The sequence below is a fragment of the Elephantulus edwardii genome, unplaced genomic scaffold (assembly GCF_000299155.1).
Source record: "Elephantulus edwardii isolate Elephantulus edwardi_28Jun2011 unplaced genomic scaffold, EleEdw1.0 scaffold00127, whole genome shotgun sequence".
Taxonomy (NCBI): domain Eukaryota; kingdom Metazoa; phylum Chordata; class Mammalia; order Macroscelidea; family Macroscelididae; genus Elephantulus; species Elephantulus edwardii.
The window spans coordinates 1,604,590-1,627,547 of NW_006399877.1; the positions used below are offsets into that span (position 1 = coordinate 1,604,590).

A 22,958-nucleotide genomic window follows, 5' to 3' on the forward strand; every position below is an offset into this window, starting at 1 on the left:
GCATTAGGGTGTCCGTGTGGTGACGGGGCCTGTGGGGCGCGTGTTAGGGTGTCCGTGTGGTGACGGGGCCTGGGGGGGGGGCATGTGTCAGGAGTGTCCGTGTGACACTATGGCCCTGGACCTCATGCAGTAAGCGTGTGTGGATTATGTAACCCTAGTGGATGTGGAGTACCAGTTAATGTTGTTTGTGGAGATGGAATAAGAAAAAAATTAAAAAGATACTCATGTCCAGTGTCACACACGATTATATGGGCAAAATGTCAGCATTACAGGAAGTTGAGGTTAAGAGTTGGAATGTGTGTTCTTTTGCTGGATTTGAATTCGTCGTTCTTCACTTGAAGAGACGCCTGAAAGAACAAAGCTCCCATTATTCCGTGTCCACATGGGGGCAGGGGGTGTGTCACGAGAGGGGGACTTGACCACGCAATGGAAAGTCGCACTGTCACCCTCGGTGACCGGTGCTCTGTGCCGGGTGCAGCTCGTCCGGCTGTGGTGCGGCCTGACGTTCCTGAAGGGACTCAGTGTGGCCTTTGTGGTCCTCGGACGTCATTATCTGGTTGTGTTTCTCAGGGCACAGCTCCCCGTCCAGCGTCCGCCAGAAGGCGTTTTTGTTTGGATGCAGCCCTTGGAGTAGAGGAGCTTCCATTGTTCTCCTGGGTGCTTGGCTCGAGAGCACCAGCAGTTGGTGCTGGGAACCCAAGATGCTTCCAGCCGTTTTTGATACAGAAGTAGTACAAGGCGTGTTTGACGCACCCACCAGGCGTGAGATGAGTGGGGGCTGTGGCTCTGACCAGCACAGCTGGGAGGACAGGGCCTGGGGACACTGCAGCCACTTCCCCATCATCTGGCCGCACGGGTGGGTATCCGTGAAGTCAGGCAGCATCTCGCAGGCACTTTGGTGGGTCTCCTCCCCTGGGAGGGGTTTGGATGTTCGTTGCTGTCTTAACAGCAGCACCAACTTCATTGGAGATGTGAAGCCATACCAGTGAGAGCTGGGGGTTGTGGACCCAACGTGGGTCCAGGGCTGAGAGCTGGTGATGGGGTCTGACCTGTGTACAGTGGTCACAGCTGGTGACAGGGGTCTGAGGTGGGTACAGTGGTCACAGCTGGTGACGGGGGTCTGAGGTGGGTACAGTGGTCACAGCTGGGGACGGGTCTGAGGTGGGTTCAGTGGTCACAGCTGGTGATGGAGGTCTGACCTGGGTACAGTGGTCACAGCTGGTGATGGGGGTCTGAGGTGGGTACGGTGGTCACAGCTGGGGACGGGGGTCTGAGGTGGGTACAGTGGTCACAGCTGGGGACAGGGGTCTGAGGTGGGGACGACGCTGGGGACATCTGCTCGGGCAGTGGTGTAGGCACAAATGGGGGCCTTGACAGGGACAGCTCGGTTTCCTGTGGTCCGGGTGTGCTGTGCAAAAGACCGTCTCCCCGAGACCCAGAGGTCAAGCCAGGCAGTGTCTCTGAGCCGGATGCCAGCCTGTGGCCCCGCCCTGCACGGGTCCAGCAGTGGTGGAGTCCGAGTTGTCCTTCAAAGCTCATGTTCTCCAGCGGGGTGCACCACAGTCCGTGCAGCGACTCCGCAGAGCTGATGAGGGCATGCTCGCTGGGGCCACTGTGCGTCGCAGGGTCACTGCGGCCAGTGGTGAACTGTGTTCCAGGCCACGTGATGACACCTGCCTTAGGCTTAAAAATACTACTTGTTATTTTCTTGTAGGTACACATTTAAAATGGCAGGTCAGTCACTTGGAAGCCCCTTTTCCAATCTTCAGGGAAGCAGCTTATACACAGAAAGGGGCAGGATGTGAGGGTGATGTCACGTCACTGAAAAGTGGAAAATAACTTTGCGTGTCTGTCAGGTCACTTTTGGCCCCAGAGGACTAACCTTCCCGAGTGTCATGTTGCCCGGTCCTGGCCAGCCTCACTGCCCTGGCAGGTGTGGTCAGTTCGTGTCCTGATGTTGGTGGCCCTGCAGTCTCGTGGCCCTTGTGGTGTTCTGGCCAGGGGTCCTGCGTGGGGCCGGGGCCCCCAACCACAGTGGTGGACCTGACTTGTAGACAGTCAGCCTCTCACCTGTCCTCCCGACAGTGTGTGGCTCCGTGAACCCCGATCTGCGGTGCTGTTAGCACCTTCACCCCAGTGCTCTGCACAGAGGTGAGCCTGTGGCCGAGGAAGGTGCTGGGGAAGGAGCCGAACCCCGTGCTGGCTGTGAGGTCGTCTGAGGTCCAGCTCAGAGGGTGTCGGGTGCTTTGTGCGTTGCCCGTCGATGAGAAGTTGAAACGAGGGAGGTGTGCTGGACGTGGCTTCGCACACGTGGGGTCCAGACCCAGCCCAGCAACGTCCCCCTGTGACCTGCCTTCCCCGCGGTGGACGTGGTCTCTGAAGTCCGTCACGCGCCCACGGGCTCCCAGTGGACATGCTGTCCGGGACACCAGCCGCGTGGTGACCGCTGCCCTCTGCTCTCCCCACAGTGGACGTGGCGGCCCCGCTGCCCCTGCAGGTGGCCCCCGCGGCCGTGCCCATGGACCTGCGCCTGGACCCGCAGTTCCCGCTGGCCGTGGGGGAGCCGGCCCTGCGGGAGCAGCAGCTGCAGCAGGAGCTCCTGGCGCTGAAGCAGAAGCAGCAGATCCAGCGGCAGATCCTCATCGCCGAGTTCCAGCGGCAGCACGAGCAGCTGTCCCGGCAGCACGAGGCGCAGCTGCACGAGCACATCAAGGTGGGGGCACGGGGACCGAGCACGTCGCGGGCACGGGGACGAGCACGTCGCGGGCACGGGGACGAGCACGTCGCGGGCACGGGGACGAGCACGTGAGGGGGGCACGGGGATGAGAACGTCGGGGGCACGGGGACGAGCACGTGGGGGCACGGGGACGAGCACGTGGGGGGACACGTAGATGAGCACATTGAGGTGGGGGTACGGGGACATCAAGGTGGGGGCACAGGGGATGTCAAGGGGGCACAGGGGACGAGGACGTTGGGGGGGGTCACGGGGTATGTGGAGGTGAGGGGACATGGAGGAATCTGAGTGCTTCCAGGTGAGGGGGACTGGGGAGGGTCAGCACATCCAGGTGAGGGGCAGGGGGCTGGAGGAAATGGGATGATCGTATGGAGGTGAGGGGCGGGAGAGGTGGGGTGTGGACACTCTGAAGAGAGGTGCGCAGGCCCCAGACGTCCCCAGACCGCTGTCCCTCCTGCTCCGACTTCTGCCTGGTGTGCAGAGGGGACGCTGGGGCTGGGCCTGCCGCCTGTTCCCCCTGGTGGTGCCAACCACAGAGCCGGGCTGCGCTGGCGGGGGTCCTAGCTGTCGCTGCTGCACGAATTCCCCAAGTGGCCGCTTCAGCAGAAACTCAGTCTGTTACTGCTCAGCAGACAAGAAGTCCCGATTCTGGGGTCCGCTCTAGGGAAGGTCCTCTCTGTCGTTTGGGGAGAAAAGCCTTGACTTCTTTCAGCGTCTCGCAGTCAGGTGCCCCTGGAGGCCTCCATGCCTTGACCTCCAAATCGAGGAGCTTTTCACACAAGATCTGATCAACCCCTGGCCGTGCTTTGTGACAGCAAGTCGGCCACTCTGCCTTGGCTTGATCTCCCCATTTATGTAACCTGTCACAGCCACCCACATGTCCGGGGCCTCTGACATGCCATCAAGGCTGCGATGGGGTTAGGATGTGCCCTGCACCCTAACCCTCGTGCGACTGGTTTACCAGATCTTGGGGATCATGAGATCGTGTTAGATGCTGAGGAGACTTGAGCTCACTGACAGCGGAGCTGAGCCCTGGCTGCCCTGTGCCTTCTCAGCGTCTCTGGCACACTCAAGGTCATCACGGAGGGCCGGTGTGTCCTGTGGAGGGTCTTGCTCTCTTTCTGACCTCTGACTGGCCCAGCATGAAACCTTTTTCCAAGGACTGGTCCTTCCTGGCCACATGTCCAAGATACATGAAACAAATGTCCTTGCCTCTAAGGGCGCCCTGGTTGCACCTCCTCTTTGTCCAGCTTTCTGGTGCACAGTGAGCCACTGAGAACAGCGTGCCCGCACCAGGCTCAGGTTAGTCTTTAAGGTGGTACGGCATAGCTTGCACACAGGCATTTTGGGGGACACCAGCCCTTGACAACTTGTTAAGTGGCCTCTAGACACCGGGGAACCAGGCACAGCGAGTCTTCTTCTTGCTGCTGCACACACAGGCCGAGTCCAGAGCGGACACATCACAGCAGACAGACCACGCATGTGGCGGGGAGACCTGGTGGGAGTGTGTAAGCACCAGCCTTTTACCCAGGACCTGCTTCCTTCCCGTTCTGTCCGCTGACCTGCAAAGCGTCACCCAGGGTTTCCTCTAAGTAGAGCTTAAAAAACCTTACAGACAGCCACACACGTAACAGAAGTCCTGCGGGCTCCCCTCCATATAGAGACACGCATGTGCCCTGTGCACAGTGTATTTCGCATTTGAAATTCAGTGGCCGTGGCCTGCTCGCAGCCTCCAAAGCTCTGTGTCCAGTAGAGCTCGGCAGAGGCTGCTGCAGGGGCTCCAGGGGCCACATCAGTTCACATCCTCAGAGCTGCCTTCGTTGTCCGAAGCCCTGCTTCTGCTATGCTTAAAACGCTCAGCTGCTCACTGAGAGGTAGCTGTTTAAACCAGCAGCCACCCTTCAGAAGAAAGATGTGAGGGTGTGCTTCCGAGGATGTCACGGTGTCAGAGGTGCGTGGAGCCCTGCTCTGCCCAGCCCTGCTGGGTCCCAGGAGTCAGTGGACCCCCTGGGGGTGGGCTGGCTTCCTGACTGAAGGAGGAAGAGGATCATCAGACGAGGCCAGGCCCCTTGCACCTCCTCTGTCCATCTTACCCATCATGATCCACCGTCCTTCCCATGGTGCCCTGCGTGGCTCCGTATCCACGAGGTGACCACCACTCACCCCACAACCACATGTGGCCACTGCTGCTTCCTTACCACCGTCCAGCTGTCACATGCGTGAGAAAAACAAACCATGTCTCGGGCCGACGCACCTTAGTCTTCAAAGTGGCAGCCTTGCTGTTTCACACTGTAGAGAATCTTGGACAGATGTGTCAGTGCAGCCTGCCATCTGATTTCCTGACTGCTGCTTCCACAGATAGTGACTGTGGGTCCAAGTAAAACGAAATCCTTCACTGTGTCAGTCTTTTCCTCCGTTTTTCATGGTCTGAGGTTTGTGTTCCTGCTGTTGAGCTGTGACTCTGGAGTCAGGTCAGGTCTTTGAACTCCATCAGCAGGTGCTTCCGTTCTGCACCTTCCACAGCGAGGTTTTCATCAGCGTAGCTCAGGCTTTAGCACCTCGTCCCGAAGCCTCACGCCCCTTCACGCAGTCAGTCCAGAGTCTCTGCTTGTTTACGTGACCTGCGTTGAGTTAGGTCAGAGGATACAGCTCTCAGGCCTCTCTGTCGGCGTTTTAAACCCTGCGGCATCTCCTGGTCCTGTGTAAGGGGCTGCCCCTTGGCCCGTGGAGCCCAGTTAAGGGTCCAGGATTCCTAATCTTTGTCTTTAATGATGATCCACCCAGTTGAGTGGTTTTGTGTAGTCAGTAAAACAAACGTCTTTCTAATATTTGGTACTTTCAGCCAAAATCCGTCTTAGGCCAGCAATGATAGCCTAGTTTCTGTCCTCTCCTGAGTCTGACTGTAGTTCCTGGTACTTGCTTGTCAGTGTTCCAGTCATTTTAGTAGTCGTCAGCAGAGTTTTACTGCAGCCTGTTGTTGTTAGGTGCCGTCAAGTCCACTGCGGTTCATAGCGGCCTGTGAACAGCAGATCTGAACCTTGCCCTGCTGCGCCGTCATCCCCGTCTCTGACACACCCCTCACGTCCGCCGGCACGGTCAGTGTGGTCCACGTTGTGGAGGGTCAGCTCTCTCCAACCCTGAACCTTTCCAAAGACGCTCCTCAGACAACACACCCAGCGTGTGTGAGACGTCGTTTCACCGTTCTCGCCTCTAACGAGCAACTAGTTGGACTTCCTCCAAGACAGGTTTATTTGTTCTTTCGATAGTCCACAGGATATTCGATACTTTTCTCCAACTCCACAATGCGTTGATTCTTATTTGGTCTTCCTTCTTCATTGTCCAACTTTCAGAGGTATAGGAAGCAGTAGAATATCCCATGACTTGTATCAGACGCACCTTAGTCCTTAAGCTGCCATCCTTCCTCACTACCACTTTGGAGAGATCCTTGACAACAGGTTTTCCCCAGTGCATCACATCTTCACGGTTTTTGACTGCTGTCACCATGAATATTGATTGTACACTCAAGCAAGATGAAATTGAATCATTGACAGCGTCAGTCTTTTCTCCATCTATCAGCATACTACTGCCTGTTGGCCAGTGGTGAAGATTTTTGTCTTCTTGATAATGAGGTGTTACACATATTGAAGGCTTCGTTTTGACCTTCTGTCCACCCGTGGGTGGAGGGCGCTGTGCCCGAGGTTCGAGGGCCCCATGCCCGCAGGCCTGCCATCTGGGCCTGGCTGGCCTGGAAGGTGCGGGGTGCTGGGGTAAAGAAGTAGAAAGTGAACCTGTGGTGTTCCATCCGCCCCCTCCACCTTTGTCCTATCCTGAAATCCCTCAGGGGTGTGCTGGTCCAGGGGTAATCAGACTCACTCCATCTGCCCTGTGAGACAGAGCTCTGATGGGGTGTCTGTGTCAGGTCCCCCAGGACCATCAGCCCTGGGGTGAGCTCCGTCCTCATCCCACTGAGCTCCGCTTTGCTTGTCTGCCTGACTGGTGTCAAAGCCTAATTATTGTGCAACAGCCGTTTACTCACAAACAGAACATCACAGACACCTTTTGACTTTTCTGTTCCCTGCTGGCTCCAATGTTTTGGATCTGTTCTTTATAAGGAGACGTACAGATCCTGTGTGGTCAGCAGTGCCCTTGCACTTCTGGCCACCTGTGTGTGTACCAGTGTGTGCCGTCGGTCAGAGAACGGTGACTTGTCTGAGGCCTTGTGGCAACACCTGCCCCTGAGGTCATCACCATTGCTTAGTTCTTCCTGGTCAGCGCTTGAGATAAATGAATAAGCAAACTAACAGACAAGACCCCCTGCTGTGGCGTCACCCGGCTCACGGTGACGGGCGCCCCAGAGGCTTCGCGGGGCATTGGCTGGTCTCATCATTCTCCATGGGGCAGCTGGGGGTTCAAAGTCCTGACCTTTTATGAGCACCTAGCACTTAACCCGCCGTGCCACCACAGCAGCCCAGCCCCGCCGCTGCCCTGGCAGGTTTTCTCCTGAGCGTGTCGTGCAGGCTGTGCTGACGGCCTCTCCCTCCCACAGCAGCAGCAGGAGATGCTGGCCCTGAAGCACCAACAGGAGCTGCTGGAGCATCAGCGCAAGCTGGAGAGACACCGCCAGGAGCAGGAGCTGGAGAAGCAGCACCGTGAGCAGAAGCTGCAGCAGCTGAAGAACAAGGAGAAGGGCAAGGAGAGTGAGTGTGGGCACCGGGGTGGGCACAGGGGCGGGACGATGGGGTGGGCACGGGGGCGGGCACCAGGGTGGGCACCGCGGCAGGACCAGGGACGGGCATCAATGGCGGGCACCATGGACAGGAGGAAGGGAGTGTGGGCCCCGTGGCTGGGCAGGCACCATGGGTGCACAGTGGGTGCTGCTGGGGGAGGCCTCTCCCTGGTGGAATGGGGCCGCAGTGCAGCCGAGGTTTCTCCTCATCGGGCCTCGCTCCCAGCCCCCCGGTGAGGCTCAGTAAGGTCAGGATGACGCATCGCTCAGTTGGACTGAAGAAGGAATGCTCGGTGGTATTCCTGATATTTGAATTTTCATATTAATATTTAAATATTTGGATTTAAGGCCTCCCAAACCCTAAGGCAGACCAGCTGTGCACTGGATTTCAGCTGGAGTTCTGCCCGGAAGTTTAAATCATTTCACGTTGTGAGCCTCTTCTGTCGACTGCTAACTAAAAGGTTGGCAGTTTGAATCCCTGGTGTGCTCTGACGGAGGAAGATGACCCAGTTGCTCCCTGTATATTTACCGTCTCAGAGCCCCTGTGGGTCAGCACAGACTTGCCCTGCGGATTCAGTTAGGTCTTCATTCTATATCAAGGGTGCAGAGGTCACAAACTGCCTTTAATCCTTGTAGGGGGATACATTTTCTTGAAATCCTTCTTGGGGTTTAAAAGAACTTTAATAGCTACAAGTAAATACCGTCCTTGAGCTTATTAAAGGTAATGAATTGTACTATGCAAAACAACTCTACGAAATTAGTATATATTCTTATTTGTGTTGTTATGCCTGTGTTATTTCTTTATATGTAAATACATGTAGGTCAGGAAAGGAGGTATAATGTTTTTCTAAGCTCATGGACCCAGTGTTCTTGTGATCTTTCGTTTCTTTTTCTGTTGAACCATCTGTGAGTTCTTTGCAGTGGTTTTTGTCCATGGCATGAACCAGCCTCTCTGACACCAGTTGTCAGAGCCTTCTCTCTGAATAGCAGGCTCACTGCTGTCAGTCTGAGGCTGTCAGTCTTCCCTCGGCTTCTCCAAGGTGGGTTCGAACTGCCAGTCTTTCCGTTATCAGCTTGACAGGTTCACACATTGCCACCAGGGCCTCTTCTCAGAACGGTAAGAAGACAGAATGAGTGTCTTCTCCCTGGCTGGTGCCATCAGCTGGGAGGTATGTGAGGAGAGCTTTGTCTTCTGAAAGATCCAGAACCAGCACGTGGAGAGATGCCCGAGACGTCAGCAGTTTTGTTACACACACACACACACGCACGCGCGCGCGCCTCCTCTCGCTCTGGGCCTCTGTTGTGCAGTCCATTACTCCTCATGAGATCTGTGTGTGTCCAGCGGAACTAGCCTGTCAGGTTTCCACTTGCAGCCTAGTGTTTGAGGGCCGCCTGCCGCGGTGGGAGAATGTCTCCTGTGAATACTGTCCACTCTCTCGAGCCCTGTGGTAGGGCTGGGGTGACATCCGCCCAGCTGCCCCTTGGACATGCTCAGCCAGTCTGACGGAACTCCGCCCCCGTCCTGCAGGGCTTGGATCTGGCCTCCACGAGCACCTTGGCTGCTGCTCTGGGTTTGTGGAGTCGGGAGAATTGTCTCTTACAGAAAGTTTGCATTCGTGTAACCTTCAGCTCATTGACTTGCACCACAGCCAGCCAGTGGCTAAAATCACGGCAGGCCAGGTGGCCCCTCCTACCGTGTAAGTCAGCGCTTCACTGTCCCCAGGCCTAACAGAGCAGCGAGCGGTCCAGGCTCTGAGAGAGACAAGGCCTGGAGGCCGCGCCAGACCCGCCGGCCGGCCTGCAGGACCTCCAGCTGCTGAGCTGCAGTGGCCTCGCTCTCTGGCGGTTGTTGCCTGCGGCCCGTGGCTTCCCCTCTGTGGATTTGGGTGGTCGTATTTTATTATTAATAACACGCTGTGTGAAGTTTGGGTGTTTGGCACACAGTGCAGAACCCCATGGCCATCAGAGTGTGGTCTTGAGGTGGGCACGCGGCCGGCCAGCCCGCATGGATGCCTCTCGGGCCCATGTAAGCCAAGCCCCTGTCCCGGTGTGAAGGAGAAGCTTGTTTACAGGGACTTAAAGAGCGTTTGTGGAGCACAGGTCTGCGGCAGCAAGCGTTCCAGCCTAAACCTTGACCAGGTTCAACCCTCAGGAGGGGCCACAGCTGCTGCTAGGCCTCTGTTTTCAGGAACTTCTGGTTGAGTGTTTGGCTGAAGCTTTGTTGCTTTTGTAAACATTTAAAATAATCTGATTGTGACAGTTCTGGAGTTCCACCTTCATTTTGTTTGGTGCCAAATCCTGCCTTTAAGTAGACAGGTCAGGGACCCCTCAGAATTCAGGGAGGACAGACAGTGTTGCGTGTGGTCACTGGGTCCCTACCCTGGGAATGTTCAGCGTAGAGGCCAGCACCCCCAGCCCACTGGCCTCCAGCCCGTTGCCGCTCACAGAGACTGTGTCCAGTTTCCAAAGCCAAAAACCTCGAAGCATGGATCTTGAGGTTACGCACTGAGCCACCAGGGCACTCCCGTTCAGGGTGGCGGCCCCAGGGGAGGCCCTTCTCTGTGAAGGCTGCGGAGGGACGTCCTGGTTTCCCTCCGCATCTGCAGGCCGGGCCTCAGGCTCCCTCAGTGCGGGCATCTGGGTCCACAAGTACCCCCGGCCCGGCCGGACCCTCCTGCTGCTCTCGCATCCTCGGCTCCGAGTTACAATCCTCCCGTCCTCTCTGGCGAGCTAGAGGGGCCACAGGCCACAGCCTGGGGGGACCCCTTCCGGCCCCTCAGAACACAGCTTCCACTGTGCGGTCGGGAGGATGGTTTCCTGTAAGGCAGAGCGTCTGGCTTTTTTGTAAGAGACGGGGATCCAGCCTCCACCAACACGAGACGCCCACAGAGTTCACTGTTACTCCTGAGTGTGACTGGAGGAGACCCGCTCAGCACTGCTGCCGATGGTGGGCGTGGGCACTGCTGGCCGGGGCTCTGTTAACGGGGTCACTGATCACTGCGGTGGTGGACGTGGGCACTGCTGGCCGGGGCTCTGTTAACGGGGTCACTGATCTCTGCGGTGGTGGACGTGGGCACTGCTGGCCGGGGCTCTGTTAACGGGGTCACTGATCACTGCGGTGGTGGACGTGGGCACTGCTGGCCGGGGCTCTGTTAACGGGGTCACTGATCACTGCTGGTGGGCGTGGGCACTGCTGGCCGGGGCTCTGTTAACGGGTCACTGATCACTGCGGTGGTGGGCACTGCTGACCGGGCGAGTGGGAAAGCCCACAGCCCAGGCCGCTGCTCCTCGCTGGACTCTGCACAGCCACTGGCATGGCTGCAGCCCCTTGAGACTGGGCCGTCCTGCTGCCCACACCGGCTTCAGACCACTCTTTGATGCGTTGAAGCCCCTCAGATGTGAGCTTTGTGTGGCTAACGGCAAGTCTCCATGATGACGAAATCAGCATTTTAAGCAGATGCAGTTAGGGCGGCGTCTTGATGGCAGGAAGCGTCTTGTTAGCCCTGCCCCATCCACTGCCCTCGAGCACGCCCACCTGCCCTCAGAAGCATCTCGGGTTAGAATTCGGATGTCGGGCCCCTTCCTGCTTTCGCTCCCCACCTCCCCGGGAGTCACCGGCTCTGCGTCCCCTCGGCAGGTGCAGTGGCCAGTACGGAGGTAAAGATGAAGCTGCAGGAGTTCGTCCTCAACAAGAAGAAGGCGCTGGCCCACCGCAGCCTCAACCACTGCATCTCCAGTGACCCGCGCTACTGGTACGGGTGAGTGCCGGGCCGGGCCCTCGTGCCACCTGGGCGTCCCCTTGGGGCCGGGGTGCGGGTGAGTGACGGGCACAGGCCGGGCTGGACCCTCGTGCCACCTGGGCGTCCCCTCGGGGCCGGGGTGCGGGTGAATGACGGGCCGGGCCTTGTGCCACCTGGGTGTCCCCTTGGGGCCGGGGTGCAGGTGAATGACGGGCCGGGCCTCGTGCCACCTGGGTGTCCCCTCAGGGCCGGGGTGCGGGTGAGTGACGGGCACAGACCGGGCTGGGCCCTCGTGCCACCTGGGCGTCCCCTCGGGGCTGGGGTGCAGGTGAATGACAGGCCGGGCTGAGCTCTCGTGCCACCTGGGCGTCCCCTCGGGGCCGGGGTGCGGGTGAGTGACGGGCCGGGCCTCATGCCACCTGGGCGTCCCCTCGGGGCTGGGGTGCGGGTGAGTGACGGGCCGGGCCGAGCTCTCGTGCCACCTGGGCGTCCCCTCGGGGCCGGGGTGCGGGTGAATGACAGGCCGGGCCGGGCCCTCGTGCCACCTGGGCATCCCCTCTGGGCCAGGGTGCGGGTGAGTGCCGGGCCGGGCCCTCGTGCCACCTGGGCGTCCCTTCGGGGCCGGGGTATGGGTGAGTGATGGGCCGGGCATGACTGGGCCCTCGTGCCACCTGGGCGTCCCTTCAGGGCCGGGGTGCGGGTGAGTGACAGGCACAGGCAGGGCTGGGCTCTCATGCCAGGTGGGCATCTTCTCACCATCAGGGTACAGGTAAGTGATGGGCATGGACAACACTGGGCTCCCATGTACGTGGGCATCTTCTCGGGTTCAGAGTGTGAGTAAGCAGTGGGCACGATGCCGTGGACAGAGTTGACACCTCCCCCCCCCCCAATCTGTCACCTCTGTCTTAGGCAAGGGTCTGGATCTCCAGAGAAGCATAACAAGTAAAATGTGTGCATCTGTGCAGTGGGGTGTGTGTGTGTGTGTGAGAGAGAGAGAGAGAGCGCGCGCGCGCGAGAGAGAGAGCTCTCAAGTGCACCTCTGGCTGATGTCAGATGTCCATTGCCAGGCCTTTCGTCCTAGTCTCTCTTAGTCTGGTAGTTCTGCCAGTACCTATTCAACGTTAAAGCCCTGACTGAGAGAGTCCAGGTCTCCTATGTGAAAGGTGACAATTCTACCACTGCCCCTTTGCTGTCCCTGTCACCTCACTGACATGACTGATGGATGTTACAGAGACTACCAGCTACTCCTCGGGAGGAACGGGAGGCCATCGCTCCTGTGAAGAGACCCCCAGAGCCCCAGTGGGTAGTCAGCCTGTGTGCAAGGACATACACTTGGTTCTGTGCTGGAAAGCACTGGAGTGTGGCCTTGATGTGCTGAAGTTAAATGTTACACTGTTACAAATGGGCAGATTGCTGAAAAAACATTTTGAAGATGTTAAAAAGCAAAGATACTACATCACAGCATTATTCACCATCACAAGAACATGGAAACAGCCCAAATGTCCAACTACAAATGAATGGACAGAGAAATTATGGGACATTCACGCAATGGAACACTATGCAATGCGCAGGACCAATGATTTTGTAAATTACTACCTAACTTGGGAGAAACTGGAGAGCATTATGCTGAGTGAAGTAACTCAGCCCCACAAAGACAAATATTGTATAAAACCATCATTTTAGAATGAATATGTGGGAAGCAGAGGAATGAGAATGTTCCGGGGGTGGTGGTTGTTGTTATGTGCCATCAAGTCGTTTGCGACTCATAGCGACCCTATGTACAAGAGCTCTAAATGCCGTTCTATCCTGTGCCAACTTCACTGTCTCAAACACATTCATTCCCACCACTCCACTCACAGAATCGATCCATCTCATCGAGGGTCTTCCTCTCCTGCACCACCCCTCCACTCTCCCAAACATGATGTCCCTCTCCAAGGACCAGTCCCTCCTTGCATCATGCCCAAAGTGTGTCAGACGAAGCTTCAGAATCCTTGACTCCAAGGAGCATTCCTGCTTCACCCTCTCCAGGACAAAACTGTTCTCCTAGCAGTCCATGGTATATTTAACACTCTTCTCCAGCACCGAAGCTCAAAGGCATCAATTCTCATTCTGTCATCCCTATTCACTGTCCAACTCTCCGATGCATAGCACATAATTTTGAAGACTATAGCTTGGATCAGGTGCACCTTAGTCTCCAGCCTGATGTCGTTGCACTTCAGTACTCTTGAGAGGTCCCTCACAGCTGACTTTCCCAATGCAATTCGTCTCCTGATTTCCTGGCTGCTGTTACCAAGAGTGTTGACTGTGGAGCCAAGCAAACTAAAACTGTTAACTATCTCAATCTCTTCACCATCCATACTGATGCTGCCAGTTGGCCCAGTGGTGAGAATCTTTGTTTTCTTGATATTGGGCTTCAGTCCATATAGGAGGCTGCAGTCCTTGACCTTCTGCAGCAAGCGCTTCAGGTCCTTCTCAGTTTCAGTGAGCAGGGTTGTGTCATCTGCATAACGCAGGTTGTTGACGATTCTTCCACCAATCCTGATGCCACATTCCTCCTCGTACAGCCCAGCGTCTCGGATGATCTGTTCTGCATACAGATTGAAAAGGTATGGAGACAGAATACATCCCTGACGGACCCCTTTCTTGATTTTGAACCATCCAGTGTCTCCCTGCTCTGTTCTGATGACTGCCTCTTGGTCCAAGTATAGGTTTCACATTAGCACGATCATGTGTTCTGGGATTCTCATTCTTCTCAGAGTCAGCCACAGCTTGTTGTGATCCACACAGTCAAAAGCCTTTGCATAGTCAACGAAGCACAGGAGGGAAGATTATTGATGGTGGACGTGAGGGAAATTGGAAGAATCTGTTCTCAAAATCAATGTATTCTGATTTTGTAAATAAACTAATATTTAAAAAAAAAAAGAAGACGACACTCTGCCGGGGGCTAAGGTTGACATAACTCAGTCCGTGACGTGTTCAGTCGCCTCACACGGATGTGAAAGCTGGAAGATGCGTACGAAACACCGAAAGACGCTGCTGTAGAATTGTGGTTTTCAGCAGTGAGAACTGCTGGACCATGTCCTGCCAGAACAGAGAGCTCTGTCCTGAGAAGCTGTCCCCAGCCTTCTCCTCAGAAGGAAGCATGCTGGGATGCGCTTCGTGGTCAAGGAAAGAGGCAACACAGCAGGGAGGCCCTCCTCGATGTCCACAGACGTCCACTGACACTGTGACACCGACTACAGCAGAGATCGTGGTGGTGCAGGGTGGGACCCGTGGGCTAGCTGTGCGTCCGCGTGGACTGGATGGCTCCTAACAGCAGCTCTCAAGCGCAGGGTGAGTGTTGCCATCCATGTGACGCCGTCCACACAGCCTGTGCAGGACCCGCCCTCGGGTGTTTAAATGTCCACTGCCAGCATTAGAAGATGCACGCTTAACTCACAGGTCCACAGAGTGGAAGAACAGTGTCGTGTGTTCAGATAAACCACCTTGGAAATTCCACATGTTGTCATGTGCCAACGAGTCACCTGTGTCACATAGTGACTCTACGTACAGCAGCTCTAAAGCCTGCCCTGTCCTGAGCCAGTCTCACCGACTCGGACACACTCACACCCATCACCCCAGTTACTGTTATCAATCCATCTCATCCAGGGTCTTCCTCTCATGCACTGTCCATCCACCCTTCTGAACATGATGTCCTTCTCCAAGGACCAGTCTCTCCTGGCCACATGCCCAAAGTATGTGAGACAGAGCATCAAAATCCTAGCCTCCAAGGGGAAACTTGGTTTCACCCTCTTCAAGACAGACGTATTTGTTTTCTTGTCAATCCATGGTATGTTCAAGACTTCTCTAGCACCACAACTCACAGGCATCTATCCTTCTTCTGCCATCCTTAGTCCCTGTTCAGCTCGCTGATGCATAGCAAGTAATTGCAAAGACCGTGATCTGGATCAGGCGCACCTTAGTCTCTAGACTGACATTGTTGCTTTTTGGCACACTTGAGAGGTCCCTGACAGCAGATTTTCCCAGGGCAATTTGTCTTTTGATTCCTGGCTGCTGATACCAAGAGTGTTGATGGTGGAGCCGAGCAAGCTGTAATTGTTAACAATCTCAGTCTCTTCTCCATCTATCATGATGCTGTCAGTTGGCCCAGTGGTGAGAATCTTTGTCTTCTTGATGTTGAGCTTCAATCCATATTGAAGAACACAGTCCTTGACCTTCCGCAGCAAACACTTCAGGACCTCCTCAGTTTCAGCGAGCAGGGTTGTGTCATCTGCATAATGCAGATTGTTGATGAGTCTTCCTCCAATTTCTCCTCTTAAAGCGCTGCTTTCTGAATGATCTGTTCTGTGTATAGATTGAAAAGTTATGGAGACAGGACACATCCATGATGCACTTCCTTCCTGATTTTGAACCATGCAGTGTTTCCTTGCTCTGTTCTGAGGACTGCTTCCTGGTCCAAGTATAGGTTTCTCATAAGCACAATCAAGTGTTCTTGGATTCCCATTTTCCTGAAGGTTAACCAAAATTTGTTGTGACCCACACAGTTAGATGCCTTTGCATGAGCCAGTTGAAAATGGATTTTAAGTCATTAAGTAGATGAGTTTAGAGACACCAGAATTCTGTAAGCCTGACTCTGAGCTAGGCTTAGCTGGAGGACCACCTGGGCCTGGTCCCTCCCTCGGGCCTTCAGGAAGTCACCTGGAAGTGCATTGCTCATGCGCTCACCTCCACTCGCCTGGTGGCCTGAGGCCAGCAGTTTGAATCCAGGAGGCCTGGGCGAGCTGTGAAGGGGCAGCCTCGAAGGCCCGGAGGATAGCCGTCTGCCCTGTCAGAGGTGCTGTAAGTCGGAATCCAGAAGACACGACGGCTTCTGCCCAGGAAGAATTCAGTTCCACAGATAGACGCAGAAGAGCGTGGTTACTGCCGACTGACCTCCTGCCTCTCTCAGACGAGAGGTGCCGTTCCCACGTGGCTGCTGGGCTGGGAAGGATGCTCCCGTCCACTCCCACACCTGCCCTCTGTGCTGCAGCCCACCCGTGACATCTCACCTGAGCTACCTGACATCGTCATCTTCCCTGGGTGGTCTGTGCAGCTGGATACCCAGTAGCCAGAGGACTGCACTTGGGGCAGGGACAGAGGGGCGCGGGGCCCTCCCCGGCTTCACTGTGCTGCCCAGCTCCACATCTCCGTTCTGGGCAGGGAGGGGAGCCTCTGTGGTCTGTTTGTCTGTCTGTCTCTCTGTCTGCGTGTATAGAGGTCTTGTCTGCCTGTTTTGCCCCAGGGAGTGGGGAGGTCATCTAGGAGGTGTCCACACTGCCCACCCTGACAGCACTCTTAACTGTACCCCTCTTCTGCCTCCAGGAAGACACAGCACAGCTCCCTGGATCAGAGCTCCCCACCGCAGAGCGGGGTGTCAGCCTCCTACAACCACCCGGTTCTAGGCATGTACGACGCCAAAGATGACTTCCCCCTGAGGAAGACGGGTGAGCGCCCTGTCACCTGCCGGCCCCCACCCCGTCCTCCACCTCACTGACCCCACACCTGCTGGGAGTCCAGGGCAGATGACTGTCCCAAGTGCTGGCTGCTGGCATTAAGAGACAAGGGTCCATGGCATTTGTTTAAATGTCCAGTGCAACACAGTGCCAGGCCGCTGGCTGGCGGGCGTGTCCATGTGGGCTCCTTGAAGCCTCGGGCCCCACAGGGCACGTGAACCGCTGTGTCCACGACTGACTGACACCCCCTCCTGCAGCGTCTGAGCCCAACCTGAAGTTACGGTCGCGGCTGAAGCAGAAGGTGGCCGAGCGGAGGAGCAGCCCCCTTCTGCGCAGGAAGGATGGGCCTGTGATCACTGCCCTCAAGAAGCGTCCGCTGGACGTCACGGGTACGTGAGACGGGCAGTGTGCCCAGCCCTCCACGCCAGGGCTGTCACTGCTCTGTCTGCCCCTCTGAGAGCCATCTGCTCTGTCCACCATGCCGGAGATGCCCGCTGCACTTGTCCCTGCATGAGGGCTCTGGCGTGCCCCTCACAGCCCCCTCTGCACCTCAGGCTGGTCACTGACCGTGGCGTCCTGAGTGCACGTGGGTGAGAGCAGGCACTGAGAGGATGTTCACCTTCTCTGAAGACAGCGTGACCATCCCTGCCTGCCCCCGTCTGCTGTGACTGCCCCGTCCCTGCTCTGTCCCTGCCCCAGTCCTCTTCCCGTCCTGCCATGATCACCCCCCTGCCTGTCCCTGGTAAACCCAGGTCTCTGACCTGGTCCCTCACTGATCTGGCAGGACACGGGGAGCTCAGAAAAATGCTGCCAGTTTGTCACTTGTGTTAGCATATCTCCAGTGCATCTCCCACAGAGCCACTGGTGGGTTTGAACTGCTGGCCTTCTCATTAGCAGCTGGGCCTTCAGGGTGTCAGAGCCAGGAGCTGGGCAGAAACTAGCCGGCTACACGGGAAAGGGCTTGCTCTTGACCCCCGTCTAGTGGTCAGCAGCAGAAGTGCATGCATTTGCTGTGTGAGGAGATGACAGCTTCCAGATGTGGTGGGGGCTGCCCCTCAAGTGGGCTGGAGAAGGGGCAGAGGGGCTACTCTTCTAGGGGACTGTATGCTGAAGGATGCTGCTCTCACCTGGACCCAGAATCTGTGTGGATGCAGCCCCAACAGCACACGCCCACTGCCCAGGGCCCGCCCGCCACCCAGGGCTTCGCTGGGTGTAGCGCATCCTGAAGTCCCTGCATGCATGCAGACAGCCACCTTCCTGCCATGAGTCTGATTATAGACCTCTGCCTGGGGTGCGTCACGAGCATTCTTGGCTCCCAGGAGGAGTTCCGATTTTAGTGGGGGTCCTGCTGCTGGGTGGTGTCCTCATGCGGCTCCTGGCCGTGGCCTGGAGGAGACGCTGTGGTCGTGGTGGAAGTCCAGGACGTGACCATTACCGTCCTAAGTGTGCATGGTAGAAATGCAGTGTGGGTCTGGAGATGGGTCACCGCAGGAAGAGACCCCGGGAAGGGAGGGGTGCACACTGGGGGGGGCTGCAGCGTGAATGTCAAGCTGGGCTGCTGCAGAGAGCAGGGCCCAATTGAGATGACGCGCTGGGTTGGTGTGGAGCGCAGGCCACGGAGGGATGATGTACTGGGTTGTGGAGAGCAGGTCGTGTAGGGGTGCCGTGTTTGCTGTTGTAAAGAGCAGGTCTCTGATGAGATGACGTGTTAGCTTGTGGAGCGCAGCTTCCTCCTGAGATGCCGTGCCGGGTTGTTCTGGAGAGCGAGTCACGTCAGGATGACGTGTTGGGTTGTTAACGGGTCGTGGAGGGATGGCGTGTTGGACTGTGGAGAGCGGGTCTCTCAAGATGAGATGCTGCTTGGTGGGCAGAGCGGGGCCTTGTCTGCATGACACGTTGGTTTCTTGTGGAGCCTGGGACCAGCCTCCAGCTCAGAGCCACTTCCGTTGACCTTCTCAAGGCCATGTCTGCGGCTTTGTCCTGACCTGTCTGCCCCACATGGTGCTGACCTCAGGCGCCTTCAGCTCAGTTTCGCTTGGTGCACACAGGCGTCCACATGTGCTCTGAGGTGCCCAGCCAGACCGCACTGCACCACTTCACATCGCTTCCCAGGGGGACCCCTGTCAGGATTCCACGGCTCTGACCTTGCCAGACAGGAACTTAGGTGGTGTCAGGCCTTACATACCGGGGCTCTAAAGGTCAGCGGGTTGGATCCATCATTGCCTCTTTGGGAGAACGACGGGCAGTGGCCACCTGCAGAGACTGGAAGCCTTGTGAGGAGCCCCCAGGGGTCAGGCTCTCAGCAGCTGTGGGTTTGGGATTTTTTCCTCTTTGCAGAAATGTGTGGCCACATCTCTCTCTCACAGTGTCTGGTGCCTTTGAAGAGCCAACCTTGTAGTTAGCAGTGCAGCACATATAACCACTGCACTAACCAGACAAACACCTGGGAAAACGCTGTGCAGTGCGGCCCTGGGAGTGCGGGCCCGAGGGGACGCTGTCCCTCCGCAGTCAGGGGTTCCCGCGCTCAGCTCTGTCACGTGAGAGGCCAGGGGCCGGAGCGAGTCGGCATCACACACCTGGCGACTTCCTCTGACTGTGGTGTCACGTGGTACAATGGGAGGACTGTTGCAGGGAGTGCGCCCAGCTGGTGCCCGCGGTCCTCTTCACGGCACATGACTTCTTTCTGGTCATGGGTCTTGTCACAATGTTTGTAAGTGTCTGCAGCTGCTCTGTGGTCAGCTTGTTGTGGTGTCCAGGAGCTGTGTGGGCTCTGGGTGCCTGTTAATGGACTACCATGGATGTCCAGGGGCGTGTGCCTGGGAGAGTGCCAAGGGAGCCAGGAGCCCTGGTGAGGGGCCAGCCCAGCCCTGACTGTTGGGGTGTGGCACCTCGGTGTGTTTCTGCCGTAAGCGTGCCCCAGCACCGTCATCTGGAGGGGAGCCCACGCCGTGTGTCACGGCTCTATCTCCCCTCTGACCCTGCTGTGTGGGCCACAGTGCCCGCTCCGTGCCTGCTCTCCAGTCCACACCTGTCTCTCCCCTTAGACTCTGGAGTGCAGGCCCCAGTGTCCATTCCACAGAGGCCCGCCTGCTGTCCAGTCCTCAGCAGTACACTGACCACTGTATAACTGCTCTTACACTCTAGTGCAGGCCGCGGTGCCTACCCTGTGGTGCCCACTCTCCAGTCCACACTGGGTACACTCACCACTGTGTAGCTGCCCTTACAGTCTAGTGCTGGCCACCGCACTGGTCCCCACCCGGTGCCCCCTCTCTGCTCCGTGCCAGCAATGCTTACAGCTGCGTGTGTCTCCCTAGACTCTGCGTGCAGCAGCGCCCCCGGCTCCGGGCCCAGTTCACCCAACAACAGCTCCAGCAACGTGAGCTCAGAGAACGGCATCGCTCCCGCGGTCCCCAGCGTCCCGGCGGAGGTCAGTGTCCAGCGTCTCTGTCCACTGTTGTCCTGGGTGGAGCCAGCTCCAGTGTGGGGCTCTCCTCCTCACAGCTGCAGACCCCTTTAACAGAGCACTCAGTGCACCCATGTGGGCTCTGGGTATTCTACCAGACGGTGCTGACCACCGAGTGTGTGCACAGAGGACGGCCAAGCCAGGGTCCCCCGCTGTCTGTAGGACTGCAGGCGCAGACCCGTGAAGCAGAACTGTGGTTGTGTGAAGAGAAAGGTTCTTAGGTGCTGTTGAGTCACATGTGGCTCAGAAACCCTGTGGACAGCAGATCTGAGCCCGGCCGCCTGCACCGCCCTCGCCGTCCCCATCACGCTGAGCCCCGTGCTGGGAGTCACTGGCCATTTCTCGTGCAGGGTTTTCTTCCCTCTCACTGACCTTCCACCTCTCCCAGTATGATGTCTCTCTGAGGACTGGTTCTTCCTGAAAGCATGGCCAGTGGCACCATCCCTGCCTTATAGCACTTTGCTTGTTCCTCCAAGACAGATGTTGACTCTTGACAGTCCGTGTAATTAATGGAATCCATGTAATTAACGGAATCCATGTAATTGATTCGCCCTGTCCCACCGTCAGACCTGGCTGTCCTAGGCCCAGGTGGACAGACAGACACTCAAGAGGGCTCCCGGGTGGGTGGACACTCCCGAGGGTGCCCCTCTGAAATGCACACCAGGACACCTCCTACCTGAGGTCCTGGGACTCACGTGTGCTTAGTGGGCTCACACGTGCAGGGTGTTAACGTCCCAGACGCCTCCCTAGAGGTGAGCTTCCCTCAGGTGTTGCTCTTCCCAGAGCATCTGTTCTGTACGTTAGTTAGGTGACCAGGAGTCAGTAAGCACTGTGGTCACATGGCCTGTAAGGAGGACACCCAAAGGCAGCCCCTCTTCCATGGGTCTAGTCCGCTAGTTGCTCCACTCGAGAACCGTGGGCTCTGTTCTCCCACGTGGTTGACAGCCTCTGAGAACCCCGTGCAGGGTCAGCCCTGGGCAGCTGTTAAGTGACTGTAAATCAGAACTCTGGCAGAATTTACCAGAAAGGGGACAGTGCAGTACTCATGCTTCCCATCAGGTACTTGTCAGGGACAGCGTTGGTGTGAAGGTCCACGCGGCTGTCCTCTGGAGGGAGCAGGCTGGAGTGTCTGGGTCACCGAGGGCTCCCTGGGTCCCGTGTGCCCTGCGGGGTCTGAGAGTGGGGGCGCACCCATGCCCGCCTGCTCTGAGCCTCCTTCCTTCCAACCCCCAAGGCTCCCGGGAAGTGGCCCTTGGTCTGACTCTGGACAGAGGGAAGCTGGGCTCCTAGCGTGCCAGGGGCCCCCTGAAGTGACCGGTGAGAGCAGCCATCCCCTGAGAGCTGGGTTCTAGCCCCAAGGACGTGGCCAGCCCTCTGACCATATGCTGCTGGGTTTCCCACGGAACCCCATGTCCACCCGTGGACAATAAAGATACCTCCTGGCTGGTCAGACCCTTGAGTTCCCCCCCCCCCACTCTGGAGACTGTCCCCAGCCGACTGTGACTCCACCGTCCACCTGTTTGTCAGGTACATGAGACAGAGGAGCCTGAGTGGTGGAGGCAGCTTCCTGCCCACCAGACAGCAGTCTGGTTACAGAGCAGGCAGCTGTGACCGTAGATGTGGAGAGCGCAGGCAAGCTCTGCCCTCGGGTCATGCTGTTCTTGGCTCTCTCCGTCATAGTCTGTTTCTCTTGCTTCTGACAATGACCTTGTTGTCTAGGAAAGCGGCTTCCTCGGGCTCTGGGTCCCGGGAGCAGTCCGAGGGTGGGGGAAGCCTCGGGCTCTGGGTCCTTGTGGGGAAGTCTGAGGGTGGGGGAAGCCTCTGCTCTGGGTCCCAGGAGCAGTCCGAGGGTGGGGGAAGCCGGCCCTGGCACCGATGCAGCCCTGAGAGCCCCCTGACAAGTGGCACAGAGGCTCTTTCTGTGTCACCGGGTTTCCTGGGGACAAGGTCTTGTGAGGTGCATGTTTCTAAGTGTCACTAACACGCCGCCCCATGTCTGATGGCTCCCCGAGGAGTTTCGGGGCACAAGCTGTCTGAACAGGAGCCAGGGGTGGTTGTGCACCCCTCATCCAATGGGCGAGGAGATGCATTCTCTCAGACATGAAACTGTCCCTAGGGGCATGTGCCACTGCTCCACCATGACAACATCCAGGAGAGGACAAGGAGGACCTCCCTCTCATACCCACGAGCCCCATCAGACAAGACTCTGTTAGTGGGTATCCCTGCAAAGCACACGCTCCCTCTCCCCTTTGCTGGTGCCCAGCCCTCGAGTGCCTGCTGTCGCGGGTACAGTGGGCTGAAAAGAGAAGGTCCACGCCGCTGGCTGAGCAGTGCTGGGTGCAGTGAGCCCCGCCCGGCCGGTGCCCTGCCTGCCCTCCTGCTGTCCTTCCTGCTGCCACCTGGCTGGCCCAAGCCCGCTGTCCCCACAGCAAAGCCCTGCTGTGTCACTACCCTCGTGATTTCTCCGGCTGCCCCCGAGCCTGCTCCTGACCTCCCCGACATCCCCACAAATGCCCTTTCATTCTCGGAACTCTAATCTCCCACAAGAAAAGGGTCCCTGGAGATGGGAAGGCCCCGTGGGGGGGCTGCAGCGGTGGCTGAGCTGGGTAGACGGTGAGGATGACGCCCACCCAGCAGGGCCTCGGAGCCCACGCTGACTCCAGCCCGCCAGCCACAGGGTCCACTGGGCCCAAGACCGGGCGTCGGGACCTCAGAGTCCACGCTGACTCCAGCCCGCCAGCCACAGGGTCCGCTGGGCCCAAGACCGGGCGTCGGGACCTCAGAGCCCACGCTGACTCCAGCC

At 57.5% G+C, this 22,958-nt stretch overlaps 1 protein-coding gene across 1 annotated transcript in view; it reads left to right on the forward strand.

The window, feature by feature from the left end:
* The window catches only part of HDAC4 (histone deacetylase 4), a 61,534-nt gene that overhangs the window by 8,763 nt on the left and 29,813 nt on the right, over positions 1 to 22,958 (forward strand). The window contains exons 2-7 of the mRNA XM_006893439.1: positions 2,469 to 2,713; positions 7,281 to 7,431; positions 11,098 to 11,218; positions 16,562 to 16,683; positions 16,950 to 17,081; positions 20,007 to 20,119. Coding sequence (XP_006893501.1) covers positions 2,469 to 2,713; positions 7,281 to 7,431; positions 11,098 to 11,218; positions 16,562 to 16,683; positions 16,950 to 17,081; positions 20,007 to 20,119 — 884 coding nt within the window. The remainder of the gene's footprint in view (positions 1 to 2,468; positions 2,714 to 7,280; positions 7,432 to 11,097; positions 11,219 to 16,561; positions 16,684 to 16,949; positions 17,082 to 20,006; positions 20,120 to 22,958) is intronic.